General features: G+C 42.5%; 1 protein-coding gene across 2 annotated transcripts; it reads left to right on the forward strand.

Moving 5' to 3' along the window:
- The first annotated feature begins 528 nt into the window (after positions 1–528).
- Positions 529–14009, forward strand: LOC112265331 (rab-like protein 6). 2 transcript variants are annotated; one of them, XM_024442507.2, is made up of 17 exons: positions 529–807; positions 1379–1872; positions 3481–3615; positions 4156–4203; positions 4434–4463; positions 5265–5317; positions 5475–5563; positions 5991–6131; positions 6359–6464; positions 6685–6788; positions 7012–7415; positions 8222–8369; positions 9430–9639; positions 10385–10700; positions 10967–11171; positions 11459–11517; positions 11657–14009. In XM_024442507.2, exons 2-17 carry the CDS (start codon positions 1743–1745, stop codon positions 11855–11857), a joined length of 2379 nt encoding a protein of 792 aa, XP_024298275.1. In that variant the 5' UTR covers positions 529–807; positions 1379–1742; the 3' UTR covers positions 11858–14009. The 2 variants fall into 2 exon arrangements, with proteins under 2 accessions (XP_024298275.1, XP_024298277.1); XM_024442509.2 differs by lacking the exon at positions 4434–4463.
- The last annotated feature ends 7480 nt before the right edge of the window (positions 14010–21489 follow it).

Genomic DNA, 21489 nt, shown 5'->3' on the forward strand with positions numbered 1-21489 from the left:
TGCATTATCATGCTGAAACATGAGGTCATAGCGGTGGATGAATGACTCAACAATGGGCCTCAGGATCTTGTCACGGTATCTCTGTGCATTCAAATTGCCATCGATAAAATGCAATTGTGTTCATTGTCCATAGCTTATGCCTGCCCATACCATAACCCCAACGCCACCATGGGGCACTCTGTTCACAAGGTTGACATCAGCACACTAGCATACACATGGTCTGCTTTGAAATAAATAAGCTTTTTGTGCATATGAAAAATGTTTGGCCTCTTTTATTTTATTTCAGCTCATGAAACATGGGACCAACACTTTACACGTTGCGTTTATATTTTTGTTCACTATATCAGAAGACTCGTACTAAGCATTACGAAAATTCTATTCAATCAAATTAACCTCACGTAAAAATAAGTAATTCATTTTTTTTGTTGACCAATTTCAACACTCTCTCGTTGACCTCATTGCTTGGTGGGTGAAACAACGAAAAACGCCACCTGCTGGAGGAAGATAGATTTCCCACCGAGTTGGGCCTCTCTTCCTCTTCCTCTCTGGTACAACCCACTGAGCAACCACTGGCCGATTCTGTTGCCAAACGTTTCTTAAACAGAAGTAAACGAATTTGTCCAATAGAAAACTCTCTTTTTAGTTACAAAACGAAATTATTTTGACTAATGATTCCACCTCAGGGAGCAAGCTGTTCAGTGCTAAGGAATGTGTAACGTTAGCGTCTTTCACATTTATCAAGAGCTGGATTTCGAAATAACCATGTCACGTTTGCTAACGTTACATTGAAGAATACTTTGATTGCCGGTGGGTATTTTTTAGGACATTAGCACTGCCAATTTACCTTGCTAGCTAGCAGTAACATTAGTTAACGGTACCTTATCGTGATGCTAACTAGCCGTCAATATAAACTAGCCAGCTAGTATTTACTATTAGTAATGGCAGCAGATGTACAGGTGAGCGTGTGACCATATCAGGTGCAATTGCAAAAACGTCGATGAAATAGCGAATATGAACAGAGGAAATATCTGATAGCTAGCTAAGTTACTGTAGATCAGCATCACTAGCTTGCGAGCTAATTTGTTAGCTATCCCCAGACTGTTTGCCGGCTAGCTAGCTAACTGTTACAACGTATCAGCTGACGATGCCCACGAAGAATTGTTAGCAATGCTGGTATTAACGTTACTGACAATCGTTTAGAAATATGCTGGTGTTTATGAACTAGTATTTAGCTCAGTTGAAAAATCATAATTTTCAAGAAGCAGTTTTCCTGGTTCTCCCCAATAAGCTAGTTCACGTTAGCTAGCTAGCTAAGTAGGCTACTGGAGGAAATTATACATAAGTAGTTAAAATTGTTTCTGTGGTTTCTTTCTGGCAGGTGATGGTAACCTAAGACAACATGAGAGAAGAAACGGCTGATCAAGCTAACGTTATTGTCTGCCCTTGAGAGATTTTGCGGGAATCCTTTTAGTAGAACAATCTGGTCCTAACGAACTTGAAATATGCAAGCCTAGCCACCTGGCAATAACGTTACATCTTCCAGATGGGGTGTAGTGCTACTTCTGTGTACCACAGTAATGCAGTGCTACTTTGACAATTTGGATTGATAGCTTAGGCCTACTTGTGTTGATTGGATCATCATCCAATATTACACAATTTCCATCATTTTGGGGGTTCTGTCAAACATTACTGTATTTCACACATTTCTGACTGAGGGTTAGTAAAATCAGCTTCCTGTCGAGATGTTTTCAGCTCTGAAGAAGCTAGTTGGTTCTGAACCAGGCCAGCCGAGGGACAAGAACATCCCCGCTGGTATGCAGTCCATGAATCATAGTTTACAGAGACGCTTTGCCAAAGGAGTACAGTACAACAGTAAGTTGTGTATTTTTTTTTTATGCATATAGCATTATATGATATAGTAAACAGTACCAGTCACAAGTTTGGACACCTACTCATTCAACGTTTTTTCTTTAATTTGACTATTTTCTACATTGTAGAATAATAGTGAATACAACAAAACGTTTAAATAATAGTAACCAAAAAAAGTGTTCAACAAATCCAAATATATTTTAGATTCTAAGTAGCCACCCTTTGTCTTGATGACAGCTTTGCACATTCTTGGCAATTTCTCAACTAGCTTCATGAAGGCTTTTCCAACAGTCTTGAAGGAGTTCCCACATATGCTGAGCACTTGTTCACTGCTTTTCCTTCACTCTGTGGTCCAACTCATCCCAAACTATCTCAATTAGGTTGAGGTCAGGGGATTGTGGAGACCAGGTCATCTGATGCAGCACTTCATCACTCTCCTTGGTCAAATAGCCCTTGAGGTGTGTTTTGGGTCATGGTCTTGTTGATAAACAAATGATAGTCCCACTAAGCACAAACCAGATGGGATGGCATATCGCTGCAGAATGTTGTAGTAGCCATGCTGGTTAAGTCTGCCTTGAATTCTAAATAAATCACAGACCGTGTCACCAGCAAAGCACCATCACACCTCCTCCATGCTTCACGGTGGGAACCACACATGCGGAGATCATCTGTTTACCTACTCTGCGTCTCACAAAGACACGGTGGTTGGGACCAAAAATCTCAAATTTGGACTCATCAGACCAAAGGACAAATTTCCACCTGTCTAATGTCCATTGCTCATGTTTCTTGGCCCAAGCAATGCTCTTCTTCGTTTGCAGAAATTCGACCATGAAGGCCTGAGTCTCCTCTGAACAGTTGATGTTGAGATGTGTCTGTTACTTGAACTCTGTGAAGCATTTATTTGGGCTGCAATTTCTGAGCCTGGTAACTCTAATAAACATATCCTCTGCAGCAGTGGTAACTCTGGGTCTTCCTTTCCTGTGGCGGTCCTCATTAGAGCCAGTTTCATCATAGCGCTTGATGGTTTTTGATACTACACTTGAAGAAACTTTCAAAGTTCATGGCATTTTCCAGATTGACTGACCTTCATGTCTGAAAGTAATGATGGACTGTCATTTCGCTTTGCTTATTTGACCTGTTCTTGCCATAATATGGACTTGGTCTTTTACCAAATAGGGCTATCGGCTGTATACCACTCCTACCTTGTCACAACACAACAAATTGGTTCAAACACATTAAAAAGGAAAGAAATTCCATAAATTAACTTTTGAGAAGGCACCCCTGTTAATTGAAATGCATTCTAGGTGACTACCTCAAGAAGCTGGTTGAGAGAATGCCAAGCGTGTGCAAAGCGGTCATCAAGGAAAATGGTGGCTACTTTGAAGAATCTCATATAAAATATTTTTTTTAACACTGTTTTGGTTGTTACATGATTCCATATGTGTTATGTATTATTTCATAGTTTTGATGTCTTCACTATTATTCTACAATGTAAAAATAAAGAAAAAACGTTGAATGAGTAGGTGTGTCAACTTTTGACTGGTACTGTAGGTTACTGTACATATATTAAGAGGTAGGCTAGTCATTCTTTGTTTTATTATTTCTCACAAGTGAAAATAGTTATCCGTGGAGACAGAAATACTGGAAAGAGCACTCTATGGCATCGACTGCAAGGAAAGAAATTCATGGATGACTACGTCCCCACTCAAGAGATCCAGGCAACCAGCATCCATTGGAACTACAAAAGTAAGAGAACTGGGATTCTACACTTTACTTCACACCTTGATCAACGCTTTTAGTCCTATATTTTTTTTATTCACTCCAGGCTAAAACCGATCTCTAATCCTGCCAACAATATATAATTCTGAAGTTTACTTTTCCTACTTCTGCAACTGTAATTCACAGTTGAACATGGCACATATAAAGGTAAATAATATCCAGTTAGGCCTACTATGTTTGAGAAATAGTATTGCTTAGTTAGCTAGATCAGTAGCTTTGCCTACAAGTGTTTTGTGGCATTAGTGGGTTGTGAAAACAATCTTGTGTACATCCAGACCACAGTAGGCCTATTCCCTCAAACAATTTCCCTCCTCAGACTGTGTGATTAATAAAGAGACCCATGGGTAATGATGCAATTCCACCTGTAGTACAGAAACAACTTTTTCCAACTTGCCTTTCCCAGCTATCATATGTGCGCACAGAGCCTTGGGGTACATAGTAGTTTGTGCTTTAGTATGTGAGGCTTTGTCAGTTGAGGCTTGTGATGACTGTTTCTCTGTATCTCAGCCACTGATGACGTGGTCAAGGTGGAGGTGTGGGATGTGGTGGATAAAGGTGAGTGTGATGACTTTGTTGGGTGAATGTATGTGACTCATGAGTCAATCAGTTGATAGCTACTGTTTCTACTGATGTATTAGTGTCCATGTATTATCCCATTGTCCATCCATACTTTTACTATTTTTTTGTTGAGAAATGTTTATACATAAATCTTGTTTCTGTGTAATTTTTTTCTCCTCAGAATATTAATGTTGTTTTTCTTGCTTCCTCTTTTGCACTTGCCTCAGGCCAAAAATACCCTCTCCCTGAGGGTGTAGGTGAGAGTCGCTGTGTGCACTGATGTAGGATCCTAATCTGATCTCCCTATTGCAGGAGAACTTTCCTGCAATGCAAAAACATGTAGTGTGTTTAAGGATTAAAAATGCTTCTGAAGATTGTAATTTCCACTTTTTTTCCCCCTAACGTAAAATCCATCATTCCCTACAAAAATGTCCATCAATTATAATCCACATACAATTCACATTTGCTGCAGGATTATTTTCCTGCTGTAGCAAACTGGCTCAAATTAAGATCCTACATCTGTTGTTCCTAGAAATTATTTGCTTATGTGCACTGGGTTTGTCCCTCTTGTGAAGGTTGGTCGTTACTTAGTTTGCAGTGTGGCTGAAATAAAAAGATTGCTCATTGCTTGCAAGAAAATGACTGTTTGACTACTTTGTATGCTATAACCTGGAGCTACTGTCTCTTTTTAAAAGAAGAGAATTGAGTATGTGTTTGCCAATAAGAACATAAGAGCTTTTCTGCTTCTGGCAATCCTGTATTTGTTGCACTTGGCAGACGGTAAAGCTAGAAATAAAGGAATTCACATTTTTGTTTTAAAATAATGCCATGTTTAATCATACTGTATGTATATGGTTCATAGAAATAGAATCACTAGAACTGGCATAGCCCCTCTGACTGTATTACAGACTCATTGATTTGAATGAGGATGCCTGTTCGAGGGATTTTATTTCTATGACATGGCTTTTTCGGGTTGTAATGCTTGACAGCAATAGTTCAATGTAATGTCCAGTTTAATGTTCTGAATTGCAGCTTCTTGACATTCTGCTTTCTCACAGGCCGAGGTAAAAAACGAGGGGACACTTTGAAAGTGGAGAATGAACCCCAAGAGGTGACTATCACGTTTAAGATTCCTCTATTTGGCTTATCTAAAGAGTCCCACTGGGGAGCTTTTTGTATAGTAGCTAGTAAGTGGTAAACAAAGGTCACATTCTCATAAGACTCATTTATTTTCAATTATCTAAATAATAACAATTGATTTGTTATAGTCTGACGAGGTGGCCTTGGATGCAGAGTTCCTTGACGTTTACAAGAACTGCAACGGTGTGATCATGATGTTTGACATCACCAAGCAATGGTCAGTCTGTGTTGTGCATTATAGAACAGTCCAGTACATTAGTTACAAGGTTTACATTAAATGGCAGATATTCAAGTAGAATTTAGGAGACCATAGGCCCCTGGTGAAAAGTAGTGCACAACATAGGCAATAGGGGGACATTTGGGATGGAGCCATGGTTCAATTAATAAATCAATGAACTCTAATGGAACATGCATGGGGATTAGGTCTCAGTAAGCCGGTGTGTGGCCATGAACCACTTAGCCCACAGTCGCTGGCAGGCATCTGACTCAGCTTAGCTTCAAAGTCAGAACAGCGTGAAACAGATTACCATTGTATTTACTTTGAACTTGGCCAAGTATGGGGAGACACACATTTGTAATTCTTCACATAGGGAGAAACAATAGCTATAAGTTTGTTTTATTTTTATTTTTTTATGTCGTTGCAGGACGTTCAACTACATCCTGAGAGAACTACCCAAAGTACCCACTCATGTTCCAGTGTGTGTCCTAGGCAACCACAGGGACATGGGTGACCACCGTGTCATCCTACCTGATGACATCCGCCAGGTTATTGCTAATCTCAATAGGTAGTTAACTGAACTCCCTGTTTTAGTCTTATTTGGGTTGCAAAGATTTTTTCCCCCCAAAAAAGTCCTGGTTTTCCTGAAATCGGGAGGGAATAAGAACAAAATCCTGGATCCCCCAACCAAGATTTTTGGAACACTTGGGAAATTGGGGAATGTTGCCTACATTTTGCAACAATTACAAGTAGTCATAAGCTGTGTCTATATACTTGACTGATGGTTTCTTGCAGACCCATGGGTTCCTCCTATATTCACTACGCTGAAGCCTCTATGAAGAATGGATTTGGCTTGAAATATTTACACCGATTTTTCAACATCCCTTTCCTGCAACTGCAGGTTAGTTCTAGCTTTGACTACATTGTATTATGAAATATATACCTATGGTCATAACCATCTTGTGAATTTCATGGAGGTCATGAAATCACATCAGTAATACAGCAGGCACAGACTAAGTACTACCCACTCCCTGTGAAAGGGTTTCTGAGAGTGCTTGTGAAAGGAGTATTAGTGCTCTGGTTCATGGTCAGTCATTCCAAGCCTCTGTTGATCTTTACAGAGGGAGACTCTGTTGCGGCAGCTCGAGACCAACCAGTTAGACATGGACGCCACTCTGGAGGAGCTCTGCGTGCAGCAGGAGACTGAGGATCAAAACTATGAAATGTAATATGATATTTTCACTCTGTATCAGTTTGTTTGGCGTGTTCAGTGATATTTAAACTTTATCAGTTTTTGGCATGTACACTGATTATCACAATGTGTATTTGCTTTGATAGCAGTGTATTTGTGTTGTTCTTTAACACTTATAGCAAATGTTTTAATGTTTCTTTCCTTGATGCAGCACTGATTTGCCAATACTAACAACACAGCACCCATTGTTTTGCAGTTTCTTGGAGAATACGGAGACCCGCAATAAAGGCTATGGTTCACCTTGTCCAGCCAACGGTCAGAGCCCTTGCTCGGGCTCCCAATCCCCCATCGTCCCTCCAAGTGGGGCCTCCACTGGCAGCTCTAGCCCTGGGACCCCTCAGCAGCCACCCATCGCTGCCCAGGTCCCTAACCTCCAGTCTCTCTCGCCTTCTCCCTCTCCTCCACCTCCTGCCTTGCCAGCCGGGATGGTTTCCCCCACCACTGAGCCTCAGTCCCCCACTCTGACGCAGGCTCGGAGTCCTGATCATCTTGGACCGTCACCATCCCCCCCTGCCCAGGCACCGCCTCCTCAGAAACGTGGCCTCATCTCACGTCTCTTTGGCTCCGCCCCTGCCCCAGAAGTCCCTGCAGTCATGCCAGGTAAGTAGTCGCTGCATCAGTATTTGACTATTTCCATAACAAACACACACTGCACTGACGAATGGACAGAAGCACTGAGTGGCCACGGAATGCTAGCGATCACCTGTATGGTGTGGGAATTTAACATGTAGAATCATCTGGAAATGAACAGAAAATGACAGACAATGTTCTGTTCAATGGCAATAGGATGGCCAAACACTGCTTTTAACCGTTTGTTGTCACAGTGTGTTTTGGCCAATATTGTATCCAAAAAGCTTAGGAAAGGACTAAGCTATGCATGTAAAACCTGTGTGTACTAGACCAGGAAGTAGTCACAGGAAATCTTTGAATGAGTGATTGGATTTTTGTGAAGTATTTGTAAGGACCATTGCACTGCTTGGCACTAGAATCTCATCTGAGGGGATTAATAAAAAACTGAATTAAGGAAAACTGCATGCTAGAACCTTCCATGTGGTAACCGCCAGATTCTTTTTGACAGTTTTACAGAACAACACTTTGTATTGAGGGAGGTAACATTGATCTTTTAGCCCAATACAGTTTAGCAGGTTTTAAGCATTCTGTTTGCTCTAGATTCTCCCCTCATTTGTGCTGGGTTGTTTTCATGTATTGCTGGTAAAAACATGGATTCTGAGGTGAGTTATCACAGTACCAATATCAGTGTAAGTCTGTGGTGTTAAAGGATAAAATGATCAATCCCTAATGGCACCCTATTCCCTATATAGGTCAAGAGTAGTGGACTAAATAGGGGATAGGATGCCATTTACGCATCAAGGCTCTTTTGATCACTGTTTTGTCTCTGTCTGCAGAGCCAGAGCCTTCCCCTGTGTGTCCTGCTAAAGTTCAGAGTGTGGATGACTTTGTGCCAGACGAGGGTCTGGATAAAAGCTTCCTGGAGGACAGCCTCCCCTCTAAAGTCAAGGTCTCCCAGCCAGCACCTGCACTGGACAGTGACAGGTAAGCAGTAGCAGAGTTCTTACTTTCACAGATGAGAATGTGTCCCTGGCCATAGAAATAATAATAAATAGAATGGGCTTGGAACTTCTAACCTTGGCAATTTGACTGGTAAACTTGTGGGTACACTCGCAATGTCTTCCCGGTATTGTTATGTAATAATTTCCATGGTAATGTAGAATGTTCATTCAAATGATGCTTCCTGATATGGCTCATGCAATGGAATGTATTTTCTTGTAATGTCATTTTAGTTGATTCATCAAATCACAGCACAGATTGATCGTTACACTTCCTGCTTTTACTTCCTGCTTTGCTCCTAAGGCACACTCGCGATGGCCGCCAGGTCACCCTTTATGCCAACATTGACTTGAATGGACACTACCTTTCTATTTATTCTTATTTATATGTCCCTAGATGCATCTTAAATGGCACCCTATTCCCATAGGGCTCTGGCGAAAATGCGTGCACTATATAGGGAATAAGGTGCCATTTTGTATGTAGGGCCTGTCTATATTTGGATGGGACGTTAAATGGGTGTCCTGACTCTCTGAGGTCATTAAAGATCCCATGGCACTTATCGTAAGAGTAGGGGTGTTAACCCCGGTGTCATGGCTAAATTCCCAATCTGGCCCTCAAACCATCATGGCCACCTAATCATCCCCAGTTTATAGTTGGCTCATTCATCCCCCTCCTCTCCTGTAACTATTCCTCAGGTCGTTGCTGTAAATGACAATGTCAGTCAACTTACCTGGTAAAATAACAGTAAAATAAAAAAATTGCCACTAGTTATTTCCTTCCCTACTGGATGAAAAATGTCTACTGTAAGTTAACAGTACACAGTACCATCTGGGAGAAGCCATCTGTGGTGAGAGTTTTCAGATGGCTCTATTTACTCAACGCTTCCTTTGAAATAGAATGTGGAGGAGGATTTAAGAATCACCAACAATGTTTTAGTTGGAGATGAGAGAACACTGGAATGCCTCTACCATTCTGCTCTGTCTAAAATACATATATTTAAGAAGGCGAAAATAAAAACGTTAGATGCTCTGTTGTGTGTCCCCAGTGAGGGAGAAGACAGAGGGAACCCTATGGTGGCAGGTTATCAGGATGAACTAGACCCAGATGACAAAGAGCTGCCCCAGCCCAGCACCCTGGGCCTTCTCACCAGTAAAGACTTCACCATGTCCAGCGATGAGGAGGAAGCACCCCCACCACCAGCAGCACCCGCTGCCGCGCAGGATGACCGCCTTGACCGTGAATCAGAGCTGAAAAAGTAAGCCCCAAATAAATGTCCAGCATATCCGTTAATGTAGTCTCATTTCTGTTTTACGCCCCTCTTATATCGTTCATATCCGTTAATGTAGTCTCCTTTCTGTTTTACGCCCCTCTTATATCGTTCATATCCGTTAATGTAGTCTCATTTCTGTTTTACGCCCCTCTTATATCGTTCATATCCGTTAATGTAGTCTCATTTCTGTTTTACGCCCCTCTTATATCGTTCATATCCGTTAATGTAGTCTCATTTCTGTTTTACGCCCCTCTTATATCGTTCATATCCGTTAATGTAGTCTCATTTCTGTTTTACGCCCCTCTTATATTGTTCATATCCGTTAATGTAGTCTCATTTCTGTTTTACGCCCCTCTTATATCGTTCATATCCGTTAATGTAGTCTCATTTCTGTTTTACGCCCCTCTTATATCGTTCATATCCGTTAATGTAGTCTCATTTCTGTTTTACGCCCCTCTTATATCCGTTAATATCCGTTAATGTAGTCTCATTTCTTATATCGTTCATATCCGTTAATGTAGTCTCATTTCTGTTTTACGCCCCTCTTATATCGTTCATATCCGTTAATGTAGTCTCATTTCTGTTTTACGCCCCTCTTATATCGTTCATATTTGTTAATGTAGTCTCATTTCTGTTTTACGCCCCTCTTATATCGTTCATATTTGTTAATGTAGTGTAATTTATAGTAATAATCAGTGTTTGTAAGTGATATTTTTGTTTTCCATTTTAGACTGGGCACTGAGTCTATAATGCCCCATGCCATGGAGCCTCATGCTCCGGAGCCTTTGACTCCTGCTTCCCAGCTCCTGGAGAACACTGTCCTCTTGGAGGCAGAGCCAATCTCCCTCACCATGATCCCTGCAGTAGCCCTGGAGCAGCCAGGCGCCCAGCCAGGCCCACCCAGAGCAAAGAAGGGGGGAAGCCCTGGGGTGGAGGGTTCAGACTCTGACCCAGAGGCCCCTGTTGCTGAACAGATGCTTTCCTTCATCATGGATGATCCTGATTTTGAGTCTGAGCAGGAGGTGGTCATCCAGAAGATAACCAAGGTAGCTATGGCAAAAGGATGTTATTTAGGGTTGTAAGTTACAATTCATCATGGTTAGATTGAGTAGTTGTCAACCTATAGAAATGACTTTCCTGGTAAAATATGTAGTGCTGCATTTGTGAAATATTGATTTTATACATTTGGGTGTAATACACATTTTCAATAAATTATTTGATTGTTATTTTATGTTAGGATACATGGTTAAAATCTATATGTGATAGTCTGAACTTGTGGGATATCATTATTTCCCTCTGCATCCATCCACAGGAGGTTTTCCCAGTCAGGGATGAAGTACTGTCTGATCTGGAGCTGTCAGATGATGACATCCTTCCAGCCGTTCTGATCCCTGAACCTCTGAAGGCCAAGCCGGTCCTGAAGCCCTCCTTTAAGAGCAAGAATGAGACAGACCTGTTTGGCTTGGGCTTCACTGAGGAGGCCCCCAGAGCCAAGGACAGCAGTGAGGACCTAGAAGGCAAGTCCACTGCCACAAATATATCGAGAACAGGGTCGTATTCATCAGTGCATACTGTATTAAAATGGTTTGCAACGTAAAAAGAAAAAAAAGTGTCTTATTGGACAAGAGTTAAGGTAGTTCTACCCTGTTTCAGTCCATTTTCTTCCATTTGTTATCTAATGAATATGACCCAGTACCATAGAATAGTACTGTAGCACATGACCGAGAACAGTACCAAAGTGTATCACATTATGAAACAACATTGCTTTGTATTTATTGCTCAAATTATACAACTTGCTTTTCAGAGAAGGAAAGCAAACACTCCTCAAAAGAAAAGAAGAAAAAGAAGAAGAAAAACAAAGAGGTAAGGGAGTGGATGTCTTTTCAGATGGTTATCTTGTCTAGTGAAGTGGCGAGTGTTTACTGTATACAGCATAGTAGGCATACATTTGGAGAAGAAAAAAAATCTGACATTCTGTGAAATTATTCTGCCTTTTTTTTAGGAGGAGGAGAAGAGCAGCAAGAAGAAGCATAGAAAGGACAAGAAAAAAGAGAAAGATGAGACAGGAACAGGAGATGACAAAGAGAAGAAAAAGAAGAAATCTCGGACCAAGAAAACCGGGGATGTGGATGACTTGGAGGATTTCTTGGCCGGAGGGGAGGGGTCAGAAAATCGAGAGGGTGGAGACTATGAAGAACTCTAGAACCCAAGTACTCCTTTTTTGGAACTTGACTCTGAAGAGCTGCAGAACCCAACTTGTCATTTGAAACCTTTTGGTTCCTAGAACCAGATTCATTTGTGCACAAGCAGCATCGCAAGCCATAACCATTGTCATGCTCACCCATTCCCAGGTAAAAACCTAGACTCTGGTGGCTGTGTGTTGCATTGATATTATTTCCCATGAGCACTACTGATGACATCACCCTCTTGACCTTTGGATGAGATGAGAAACAGGAAGGAGACTTACACCCACTATATGATCACTACTGGGTAAGATCAAGGAGCCACTAAGGAAAGATTTTACTTTTTTATTTTCTGAACATTTAACCTAACATTTGTATTTGCTTACGGTTTTTCCTTTTAACTTTTTAAAAGATGCCAACCTAAAGTGAACCACTCCAAAAGGGCTAGGCAGGGCTAACATGTTTTTGTCTGAATGTCCTCTATTTCCTATAAGAATTGCTTGACTGATTGGCAGTGTAGATATTACATCGTGGAGCCTTTTCAAGGTAGATGGTCATATTTCACATATTGAAGATTGCCCTCTTATTTTGATCCACTGGTTGTGTTTCTCTGACTCAGTGATGTAATGGTTGTTGGAAGTTGAACTGCTATCTCTGTTTATATGATAATGCACTCCCCCAAAATGGAACAGGTTCCCCAATGTACCATTTTACAGCTAAACTGACCGTAGTTTTATTTTGTCTACATCCCAAATGACACCATGCACCCTTTTCCCTATATAGGGTGGGATTTTTCACTAGGGCCCATAGGGCTCTGATCAAAAGTAATGCACTATATAGGGAATAGGGTGCCATTTAGGACGCAGACTTTGTGTCACCTTTAGCGCCTCAGTACACATTTTCAGTGTGTTTTCCTTATTTGCCTTAAAAGGAAGTTGCATACAAACACCAACCATGTGTTAAGTGCTCTTACTGTAAGTCAATTGAACTGCATCCGAACTGACAGGAAGTAGCATCAGACAGATGTCTGGTGCCTTCGATAGGTGAGCTGTAACTGTATTTTACTCCAACGTATCATATGTGTACTTTGAATTAGATTCAGTACCACAACCTCGGCAGCCCAACACACAATATATGGAAATGTTTGCTTTTATCATGTTTTATATTGTAAAGACAATAACAATTTATGAATAATTGAAGAAGTAATAAACTGCTTACACAAATAAGGCAAAACAAACAATTAATTGTTACTTCATAAATGTTCTGCATTTCAAAACTCCTATTTTAACTAAGCATTACTGTCTCGTTTTGAAGTTCATTTGAAATATTATTTTTTGCAATGGCTGTTTTTCTTGGAGATATTTCAAAGGCAGCCTACTAACATTGAATGCAGCTTTTTATGGCCTGAAACATGTCGACAACAGTAGTGCTTCATTAATACTACTCTCATCAAAGTTATTTACCTTCACCAATTTTTTATTACGAGGAAATACAAATGGGATTGTTTCATACTAAGATTACAACCAGGTCATATGTATGTCACCTGGTTTGTCTGAAATACAAAGGGTTCTATTGGCTACTCCAAATTTGTAGATCTCCCATGTGTTAGTGTGCTACATCAGGTTGAATAGTTGCATCACAAAAAGTAACGAGTAATTCCAATCGGTTTACCTTGCGAAGACCACCATGCTATTCTGTAATGACAGACACCCATCAATTTAATTAAGAGCAGCATGCATTCATATGCATATCAGACAAGGAAATAAATGCAAGTGTTATTCAGGAATGACATACATTTTATTTCCACAATGTTACAAGGTATGTTTTTTAACTTACAGACTTTTAGATGTTACATTTGTCAGTTTACAGTGCACTCTTACTGGTCTGATATCAAAATGAAATGTAAAATTTATGTTTTAAAATCTGAAACAATGCATTGATCTTGAATACTGTGTGATCTGCTTCCTTGTTTAGTTGTCATTGGGTTGTTCATAGCAAAATGCTAAAAGCACAGTTCCAATTGAAGCATGAGACTTATGTTGTGTAATAACAAAATAATGTATTGAAAGGAACAATTTGTATATTTATTTTCATCCCATGAAATGTTTCCATATTCTCACTGGATGTGAACCTGTGTTTGGTTTGTCTAATAAATGCAAACTTATTTCTTCATCGATGGCGTTTCATTTTTACTGCTTTGAAAATAATGAACGCTCTTGCGAACAACAACAAATATAATCAGCATTTAGCTCTTGGTTACCACCAGGGAGCAGAGTAACTTTTCTTGACATTTAGTTATTCACATGAAAGTGAAGTACAGGATAGGCTATGTGTATATTAAAATTAAATACAATGGCTTTCGAATAAGTTACAAGTTTGTAACTGTAAAAAGCAGTAATGCATGTCTTGTTTGGCAGATTTTGTAGAATTTAAACAACCCCCCCATTCTGGGAAAAATATGATTTGTCACCCCCAATATATCACTTTAAACATAACTATGTAATCACACTAATATTAATCATATGCAATGAAAGACGGGGACAAGCCTTTAGAGGCCACACGGATGACGGTTGGAATTTATACCAGATTTTGAAACTTAGGGCAGAAGAGGATGATCCCATTTTACTGAAGTGGTTTTAACAGCGTACCACAAGGTACACAGGCCCCAAAGCACAGAATGAAATTCTGAACATCATGGCCAATACAGTCATTCGAGGCATTGCAACTGAGATTAGGTCTCCCGATTGTACAATTTTCAGTAATTGTTGATGGTACTCAAGATGTCTGGTGCTAAACAGAAGAGTGTCTGCCTGCATTATGTTTACCATGACCGTGTCCCTCACAATGAGTTTATTGGGAAGAGTTTATTGGGGTCTATTGGGCTATACAGGGAGTCAGAGACAACAGGGGAGGGCATTGCGAAATTGCAACTGATGTGTTGTTGAGGCTCAATTTGCCCATGTCTGGCTTACGTGGGCAGAGTTATGATGGTGCCTCAAACATGGCAGGAAAATAGACAGGTGCCCAGGCAATTGTGAGGAGGCGGCAGCCATTAGCCCTCTATGTGCATTGTGGAGCACACTGTGTAAATCTGATTACACAAGCTGGCTGCTCAGCCTCCCCACTGATCCGGGATTCCCTTTCTTGTGTCCATCAGTTAGGTGTCCTCTATCAATCAAATGTATTCATAAAGCCGTTTTTACATCAGCTGATGTCACAGTCATGAAAGTTTAAGAGCATGTTTGAATCAATTGCCACGTCCAAAGATACACATCTGACTACCCTGAAACCCCTATGTCCAACAAGGTGGACTGTGCGGAATGCTGCTATTAGAGCTGTGCTAGGGCAGTATGAGCGGGTACTAAGCAGCCTAGAGGAGATGGCAAAAACTGCATCCAAGACAGCTTCAACTGCCAGTGGCTTATTTGAGCACTTCAGCAAAGGCAAGACTGTTGGGCCTCACACTTGCCTCTGCTGTTCTTGGAGAGCTTGAATGCCTAAACATTTCACTGCAGAAGGAAACTCTGACTGTCTCTGGTATGCAGGCTGCAGTCGACTGTGTGTGGTCACCTCTTAGGGGCAAGAGAAAAGACGAAAGCTTCCTTGCACTGTATGAGAAAGCAACAACATTGATTGACTCCATTCCACACACTCAAGACGATTTGCTGGCAAAGCAGTGGATCAATTTGGGCAGAATCTTTTTAAGTGTTGGATTGTGTGAAGGTTCAGTTTGGCGACCGTTTTGACAGTCTAAACGTCCTGCAAAAGTTGGAAAGAGCGCTTCTCACGGGGGAGTTGGATGAGCCTCTATATCAGTACCCTGAGCTGAACATAGATTATCTTTCAGTGCAGTTGCTTCTCTTTTGCAACAAATACCCCTGTAGCAGCAGTGGAGAGGCAGCAGAGGATCTCAGGAGGCTTCCAGTGGAGGTGCGGGGGTTGTTTGACCAAGTTGAGGTGTTGATCAGAATTTTGTTTGTAGTGCCATTGTCTTCATGTGAGGCTGAGAGGTGTTTCAGTGCACTCCGCAGGTTGGAGACTTGGCTATGGGCTAGCATGGGCCAAGAGAGACTGAACAGCGTAGTTGTCTGTAATGTACATAAAGACAGGCTGGACAGTCTCAAGAGGGAAAATATCTGCAAGCAATTTGTTGGATCCATTGAAACCCGCAAACATATGTTTGGTTCTTTTGTTCATTAGTTCAGTAGTGGGTATAGCAGTGGATCTCAACCTTTTTTGGGTACAGGAACTCCTTCATATTTTGAGGCAAGGTTTTGAGTGGTCCTCAGGGACCCCCGCCCCTTCTATATTATATGTAAAGTTACTGGAAACGTTCATAACACTTTTTATTTCACGGACCCCTTGCAATTACACCAGGGACCCGTAGGTGTCCACGGACCCCTGTTTGAGAACCCCTGGTGTATAGTAAGATAAATTCAGCAAAAAAAGAAACTTTTTCAGGACCCTGTCTTTCAAAGATAATTCGAAAAAATCCAATTAACTTCAGATCTTCATTGTGAAGGGTTTAAACACTGTTTCCCATGCTTGTTCAATGAACCATAAACAATTAATGAACATGCACCTGTGGAACACTCTTTAAGACACTAACAGCTTACAGACGGTAGGCAATTAAGGTCACAGTTATGAAAATTTAGGACACTAAAGAGGCCTATCTACTGACTCTGAAAAACACTCAAACACTCAAAAAAAAGATGTCCTGGGTCCCTAGTCATCTGCGTGAGGACTACAAGGTTATCAGGATGAACTAGACCACGCTGATATATGTATATATGTATGGCCATCGCTCCACAAAAGCCGCGGCCCTTGCAGAGCAAGGCCAACTACTACTTCAAGGTCTCAGAGCAAGTGACGTCACCGATTGAAACGCTATTTAGCGCGCACCACCGCTAACTAAGCTAGCTGTTTCACATCCGTTACACTCACCTCCTCCTTTTTCCGCAGCAACCAGTGATCCGGGTCAACAGCATCAATGTAACAGTATAACTTTAGACCGTCCCCTCGCCCATTCCTGGGCGCGAACCAGGGACCCTCTGCACACATCAACAACTGACACCCACAAAGCATCGTTACCCATCGCTCCACAAAAGCCGCGGCCCTTGCAGAGCAAGGGGAACTACTACTTCAAGGTCTCAGAGCAAGTGACGTCACCGATTGAAACGCTATTTAGCGCGCACCACCTAAGCTAGCCGTTTCACATCCGTTACATATATACATATATATCTGAAGGGGTCCGTAGCCATGAAGTGCTTTGAAAGGTTGGTAATGGCTCACATTAACACCATTATCCCAGAAACCATAGACCCACTCCAATTTGCATACTACCCAAACAGATCCACAGATGATGCAATCTCTATTGCACACCACACTGCCCTTTCCCACCTGGACAAAAGGAACACTTATGGGAGAATGCTATTCGTTGACTACAGCTCAGCATTCAACACCATAGTACCCTCAAAACTCATCACTAAGCTAAGGATCCTGGAACTAAACACCTCTGCAACTAGATCCTGGACTTCCTGACAGGCCGCCCTCAGGTGGTGAGGGTAGGTAGCAACACATCTGCCATGCTGATCCTCAACACTGGAGCTCCACACGGGGCTGGGTGCGTGCTTCAGTCCCCTCCAAACACACCAAGACCGCCTATTCCCCTCAGGAAAAAGATTTGGCACGGGCACTACAGATGGCAATTGGTAGTGCACTACATAGTGCGACCCAGTACATCACTGGGGCTAAGCTGCCTGCCATCCAAATCAAATCAAATCAAATTTTATTTGTCACATACACATGGTTAGCAGATGTTAATGCGAGTGTAGCGAAATGCTTGTGCTTCTAGTTCCGACAATGCAGTAATAACCAACAAGTAATCTAACTAACAATTCCAAAACTACTGTCTTATACACAGTGTAAGGGGATAAAGAATATGTACATAAGGATATATGAATGAGTGATGGTACAGAGCAGCATAGGCAAGATACAGTAGATGGTATCGAGTACAGTATATACATATGAGATGAGTATGTAAACAAAGTGGCATAGTTAAAGTGGCTAGTGATACATGTATTACATAAGGATGCAGTCGATGATATAGAGTACAGTATATACATATACATATGAGATGAATAGTGTAGGGTAAGTAACATTATATAGGGTAGCATTGTTTAAAGTGGCTAGTGATATATTTACATCATTTCCCATCAATTCCCATTATTAAAGTGGCTGGAGTTGAGTCAGTGTCAGTATGTTGGCAGCAGCCACTCAATGTTAGTGGTGGCTGTTTAACAGTCTGATGGCCTTGAGATAGAAGCTGTTTTTCAGTCTCTCGGTCCCAGCTTTGATGCACCTGTACTGACCTCGCCTTCTGGATGATAGCGGGGTGAACAGGCAGTGGCTCGGGTGGTTGATGTCCTTGATGATCTTTATGGCCTTCCTGTAACATCGGGTGGTGTAGGTGTCCTGGAGGGCAGGTAGTTTGCCCCGGTGATGCGTTGTGCAGACCTCACTACCCTCTGGAGAGCCTTACGGTTGAGGGCGGAGCAGTTGCCGTACCAGGCGGTGATACAGCCCGCCAGGATGCTCTCGATTGTGCATCTGTAGAAGTTTGTGAGTGCTTTTGGTGACAAGCCGAATTTCTTCAGCCTCCTGAGGTTGAAGAGGCGCTGCTGCGCCTTCTTCACGATGCTGTCTGTGTGAGTGGACCAATTCAGTTTGTCTGTGATGTGTATGCCGAGGAACTTAAAACTTGCTACCCTCTCCACTACTGTTCCATCGATGTGGATAGGGGGGTGTTCCCTCTGCTGTTTCCTGAAGTCCACAATCATCTCCTTAGTTTTGTTGACGTTGAGTATGAGGTTATTTTCCTGACACCACACTCCGAGGGCCCTCACCTCCTCCCTGTAGGCCGTCTCGTCGTTGTTGGTAATCAAGCCTACCACTGTTGTGTCGTCCGCAAACTTGATGATTGAGTTGGATGCGTGCGTGGCCACGCAGTCGTGGGTGAACAGGGAGTACAGGAGAGGGCTCAGAACGCACCCTTGTGGGGCCCCAGTGTTGAGGATCAGCGGGGAGGAGATGTTGTTGCCTACCCTCACCACCTGGGGGCGGCCCGTCAGGAAGTCCAGTACCCAGTTGCACAGGGCGGGGTCGAGACCCAGGGTCTCGAGCTTGATGACGAGCTTGGAGGGTACTATGGTGTTAAATGCCGAGCTGTAGTCGATGAACAGCATTCTCACATAGGTATTCCTCTTGTCCAGATGGGTTAGGGCAGTGTGCAGTGTGGTTGAGATTGCATCGTCTGTGGACCTATTTGGGCGGTAAGCAAATTGGAGTGGGTCTAGGGTGTCAGGTAGGGTGGAGGTGATATGGTCCTTGACTAGTCTCTCAAAGCACTTCATGATGACGGATGTGAGTGCTACGGGGCGGTAGTCGTTTAGCTCAGTTACCCTAGCTTTCTTGGGAACAGGAACAATGGTGGCCCTCTTGAAGCATGTGGGAACAGCAGACTGGTATAGGGATTGATTGAATATGTCCGTAAACACACCGGCCAGCTGGTCTGCGCATGCTCTGAGGGCGCGGCTGGGGATGTCGTCTGGGCCTGCAGCCTTGAGAGGGTTAACACGTTTAAATGTCTTACTCACCTCGGCTGCAGTGAAGGAGAGACCGCATGTTTTCATTGCAGGCCGTGTCATTGGCACTGTATTGTCCTCAAAGCGGGCAAAAAAGTTATTTAGTCTGCCTGGGAGCAAGACATCCTGGTCCGTGACTGGGCTGGATTTCTTCCTGTAGTCCGTGATTGACTGTAGACCCTGCCACATGCCTCTTGTGTCTGAGCCATTGAATTGAGATTCTACTTTGTCTCTGTACTGACGCTTAGCTTGTTTAATAGCCTTGCGGAGGGAATAGCTGCACTGTTTGTATTCAGTCATGTCACCAGACACCTTGCCCTGATTAAAAGCAGTGGTTGGCGCTTTCAGTTTCACACGAATGCTGCCATCAATCCACGGTTTCTGGTTAGGGAATGTTTTAATCGTTGCTATGGGAACGACATCTTCAACGCACGTTCTAATGAACTCGCACACCGAATCAGCGTATTCGTCAATGTTGTTGTCTGACGCAATACGAAACATCTCCCAGTCCACGTGATGGAAGCAGTCTTGGAGTGTGGAGTCAGCTTGGTCGGACCAGCGTTGGACAGACCTCAGCGTGGGAGCTTCTTGTTTTAGTTTCTGTCTGTAGGCAGGGATCAACAAAATGGAGTCGTGGTCAGCTTTTCCGAAAGGGGGCGGGGCAGGGCCTTATATGCGTCGCGGAAGTTAGAGTAACAATGATCCAGGGTCTTTCCACCCCTGGTTGCGCAATCGATATGCTGATAAAATTTAGGGAGTCTTGTTTTCAGATTAGCCTTGTTAAAATCCCCAGCTACAATGAATGCAGCCTCCGGATAAATCGTTTCCAGTTTGCAGAGAGTTAAATAAAGTTTGTTCAGAGCCATCGATGTGTCTGCTTGGGGGGGGATATATACGGCTGTGATTATAATCGAAGAGAATTCTCTTGGTAGATAATGCGGTCTACATTTGATTGTGAGGAATTCTAAATCAGGTGAACAGAAGGATTTGAGTTCCTGTATGTTTCTTTCATCACACCATGTCACGTTAGTCATAAGGCATACGCCCCCGCCCCTCTTACCAGAAAGATGTTTTTCTCTGTCTGCGCGATGCGTGGAGAAACCCGTTGGCTGCACCACCTCGGATAGCGTCGTTCCAAGGACCTCTACACCAGGCGGTGTCAGGACAAAAAGGCTTCTCAACAGTTTTTACCCCCAAGCCATAAGACTGCTGAACAGGTAATCAAACGGCTACCCTGACTATTTGCATTGTGTGCCCCCCCCCAACCCTCTTTTTACGCTGCTGCTACTCTCTGTTTATCATATATGCATAGTCACTTATAGTCAACTATACATTGATGTACATACTACCTCAATTGTGCCGACTAACCAGTGCTCCCGCACATTGGCTAACCGGGCTATCTGCATTGTGTCCCAACACCCGCCAATTCCTCTTTTACGCTACTGCTACTCTCTGTTCATCATATATGCATAGTCACTTTAACCATATCTACATGTACATATTACCTCAATCAGCCTGACTAACCGGTGTCTGTATGTGGCCTCGCTACTTTTATAGCCTCGCTACTGTATATAGCCTGTTTTGTACTGTTTTTTTTCTTTACATACCTATTGTTTACCTAACACCTTTTTTGCACTATTGGTTAGAGCCTGTAAGTAAGCATTTCACTGTAAGGTCTACACCTGTTGTATTCAGCGCACGTGACAAATAAACTTTGATTCGATTTGGCCCATTTGAGTGGTCTTATTTTGATGAATTGTATTTCTGAAGAACATAGGAAGATTGCAGTGAGCCTCAATAGAATCCGAACAACAGAAGTTTTGTGTTTTGAACTTCGGAGTAGATCAACCGTCAAAAGAGTCATCTCAGGGGTGACAACTGATGTTCAGGTTGAATACCTGAAGAGAATTCCTGGTGTGGTTGGTGCACAGCGTCTGACCCGATGGGTGAATGGAGAAAAATAAATACAATTCTGTCGGTCCTGTTGTTTTTTGATAAAGGGCAAATAC

Source organism: Oncorhynchus tshawytscha, linkage group LG12 (assembly GCF_018296145.1).
Source record: "Oncorhynchus tshawytscha isolate Ot180627B linkage group LG12, Otsh_v2.0, whole genome shotgun sequence".
Taxonomy (NCBI): Eukaryota; Metazoa; Chordata; class Actinopteri; order Salmoniformes; family Salmonidae; genus Oncorhynchus; species Oncorhynchus tshawytscha.

Coding starts and splice junctions, on each gene's coding strand:
- LOC112265331 (XM_024442507.2), top strand. CDS start 1,743: ATGTTTTCAGCTCTGAAGAAGCTAGTTGGTTCTGAACCAGGCCAGCCG. Junction 6,132..6,358: donor GTTATTGCTAATCTCAATAG/GTAGTTAACTGA, acceptor GGTTTCTTGCAG/ACCCATGGGTTCCTCCTATA. Junction 6,789..7,011: donor GAGGATCAAAACTATGAAAT/GTAATATGATAT, acceptor ATTGTTTTGCAG/TTTCTTGGAGAATACGGAGA.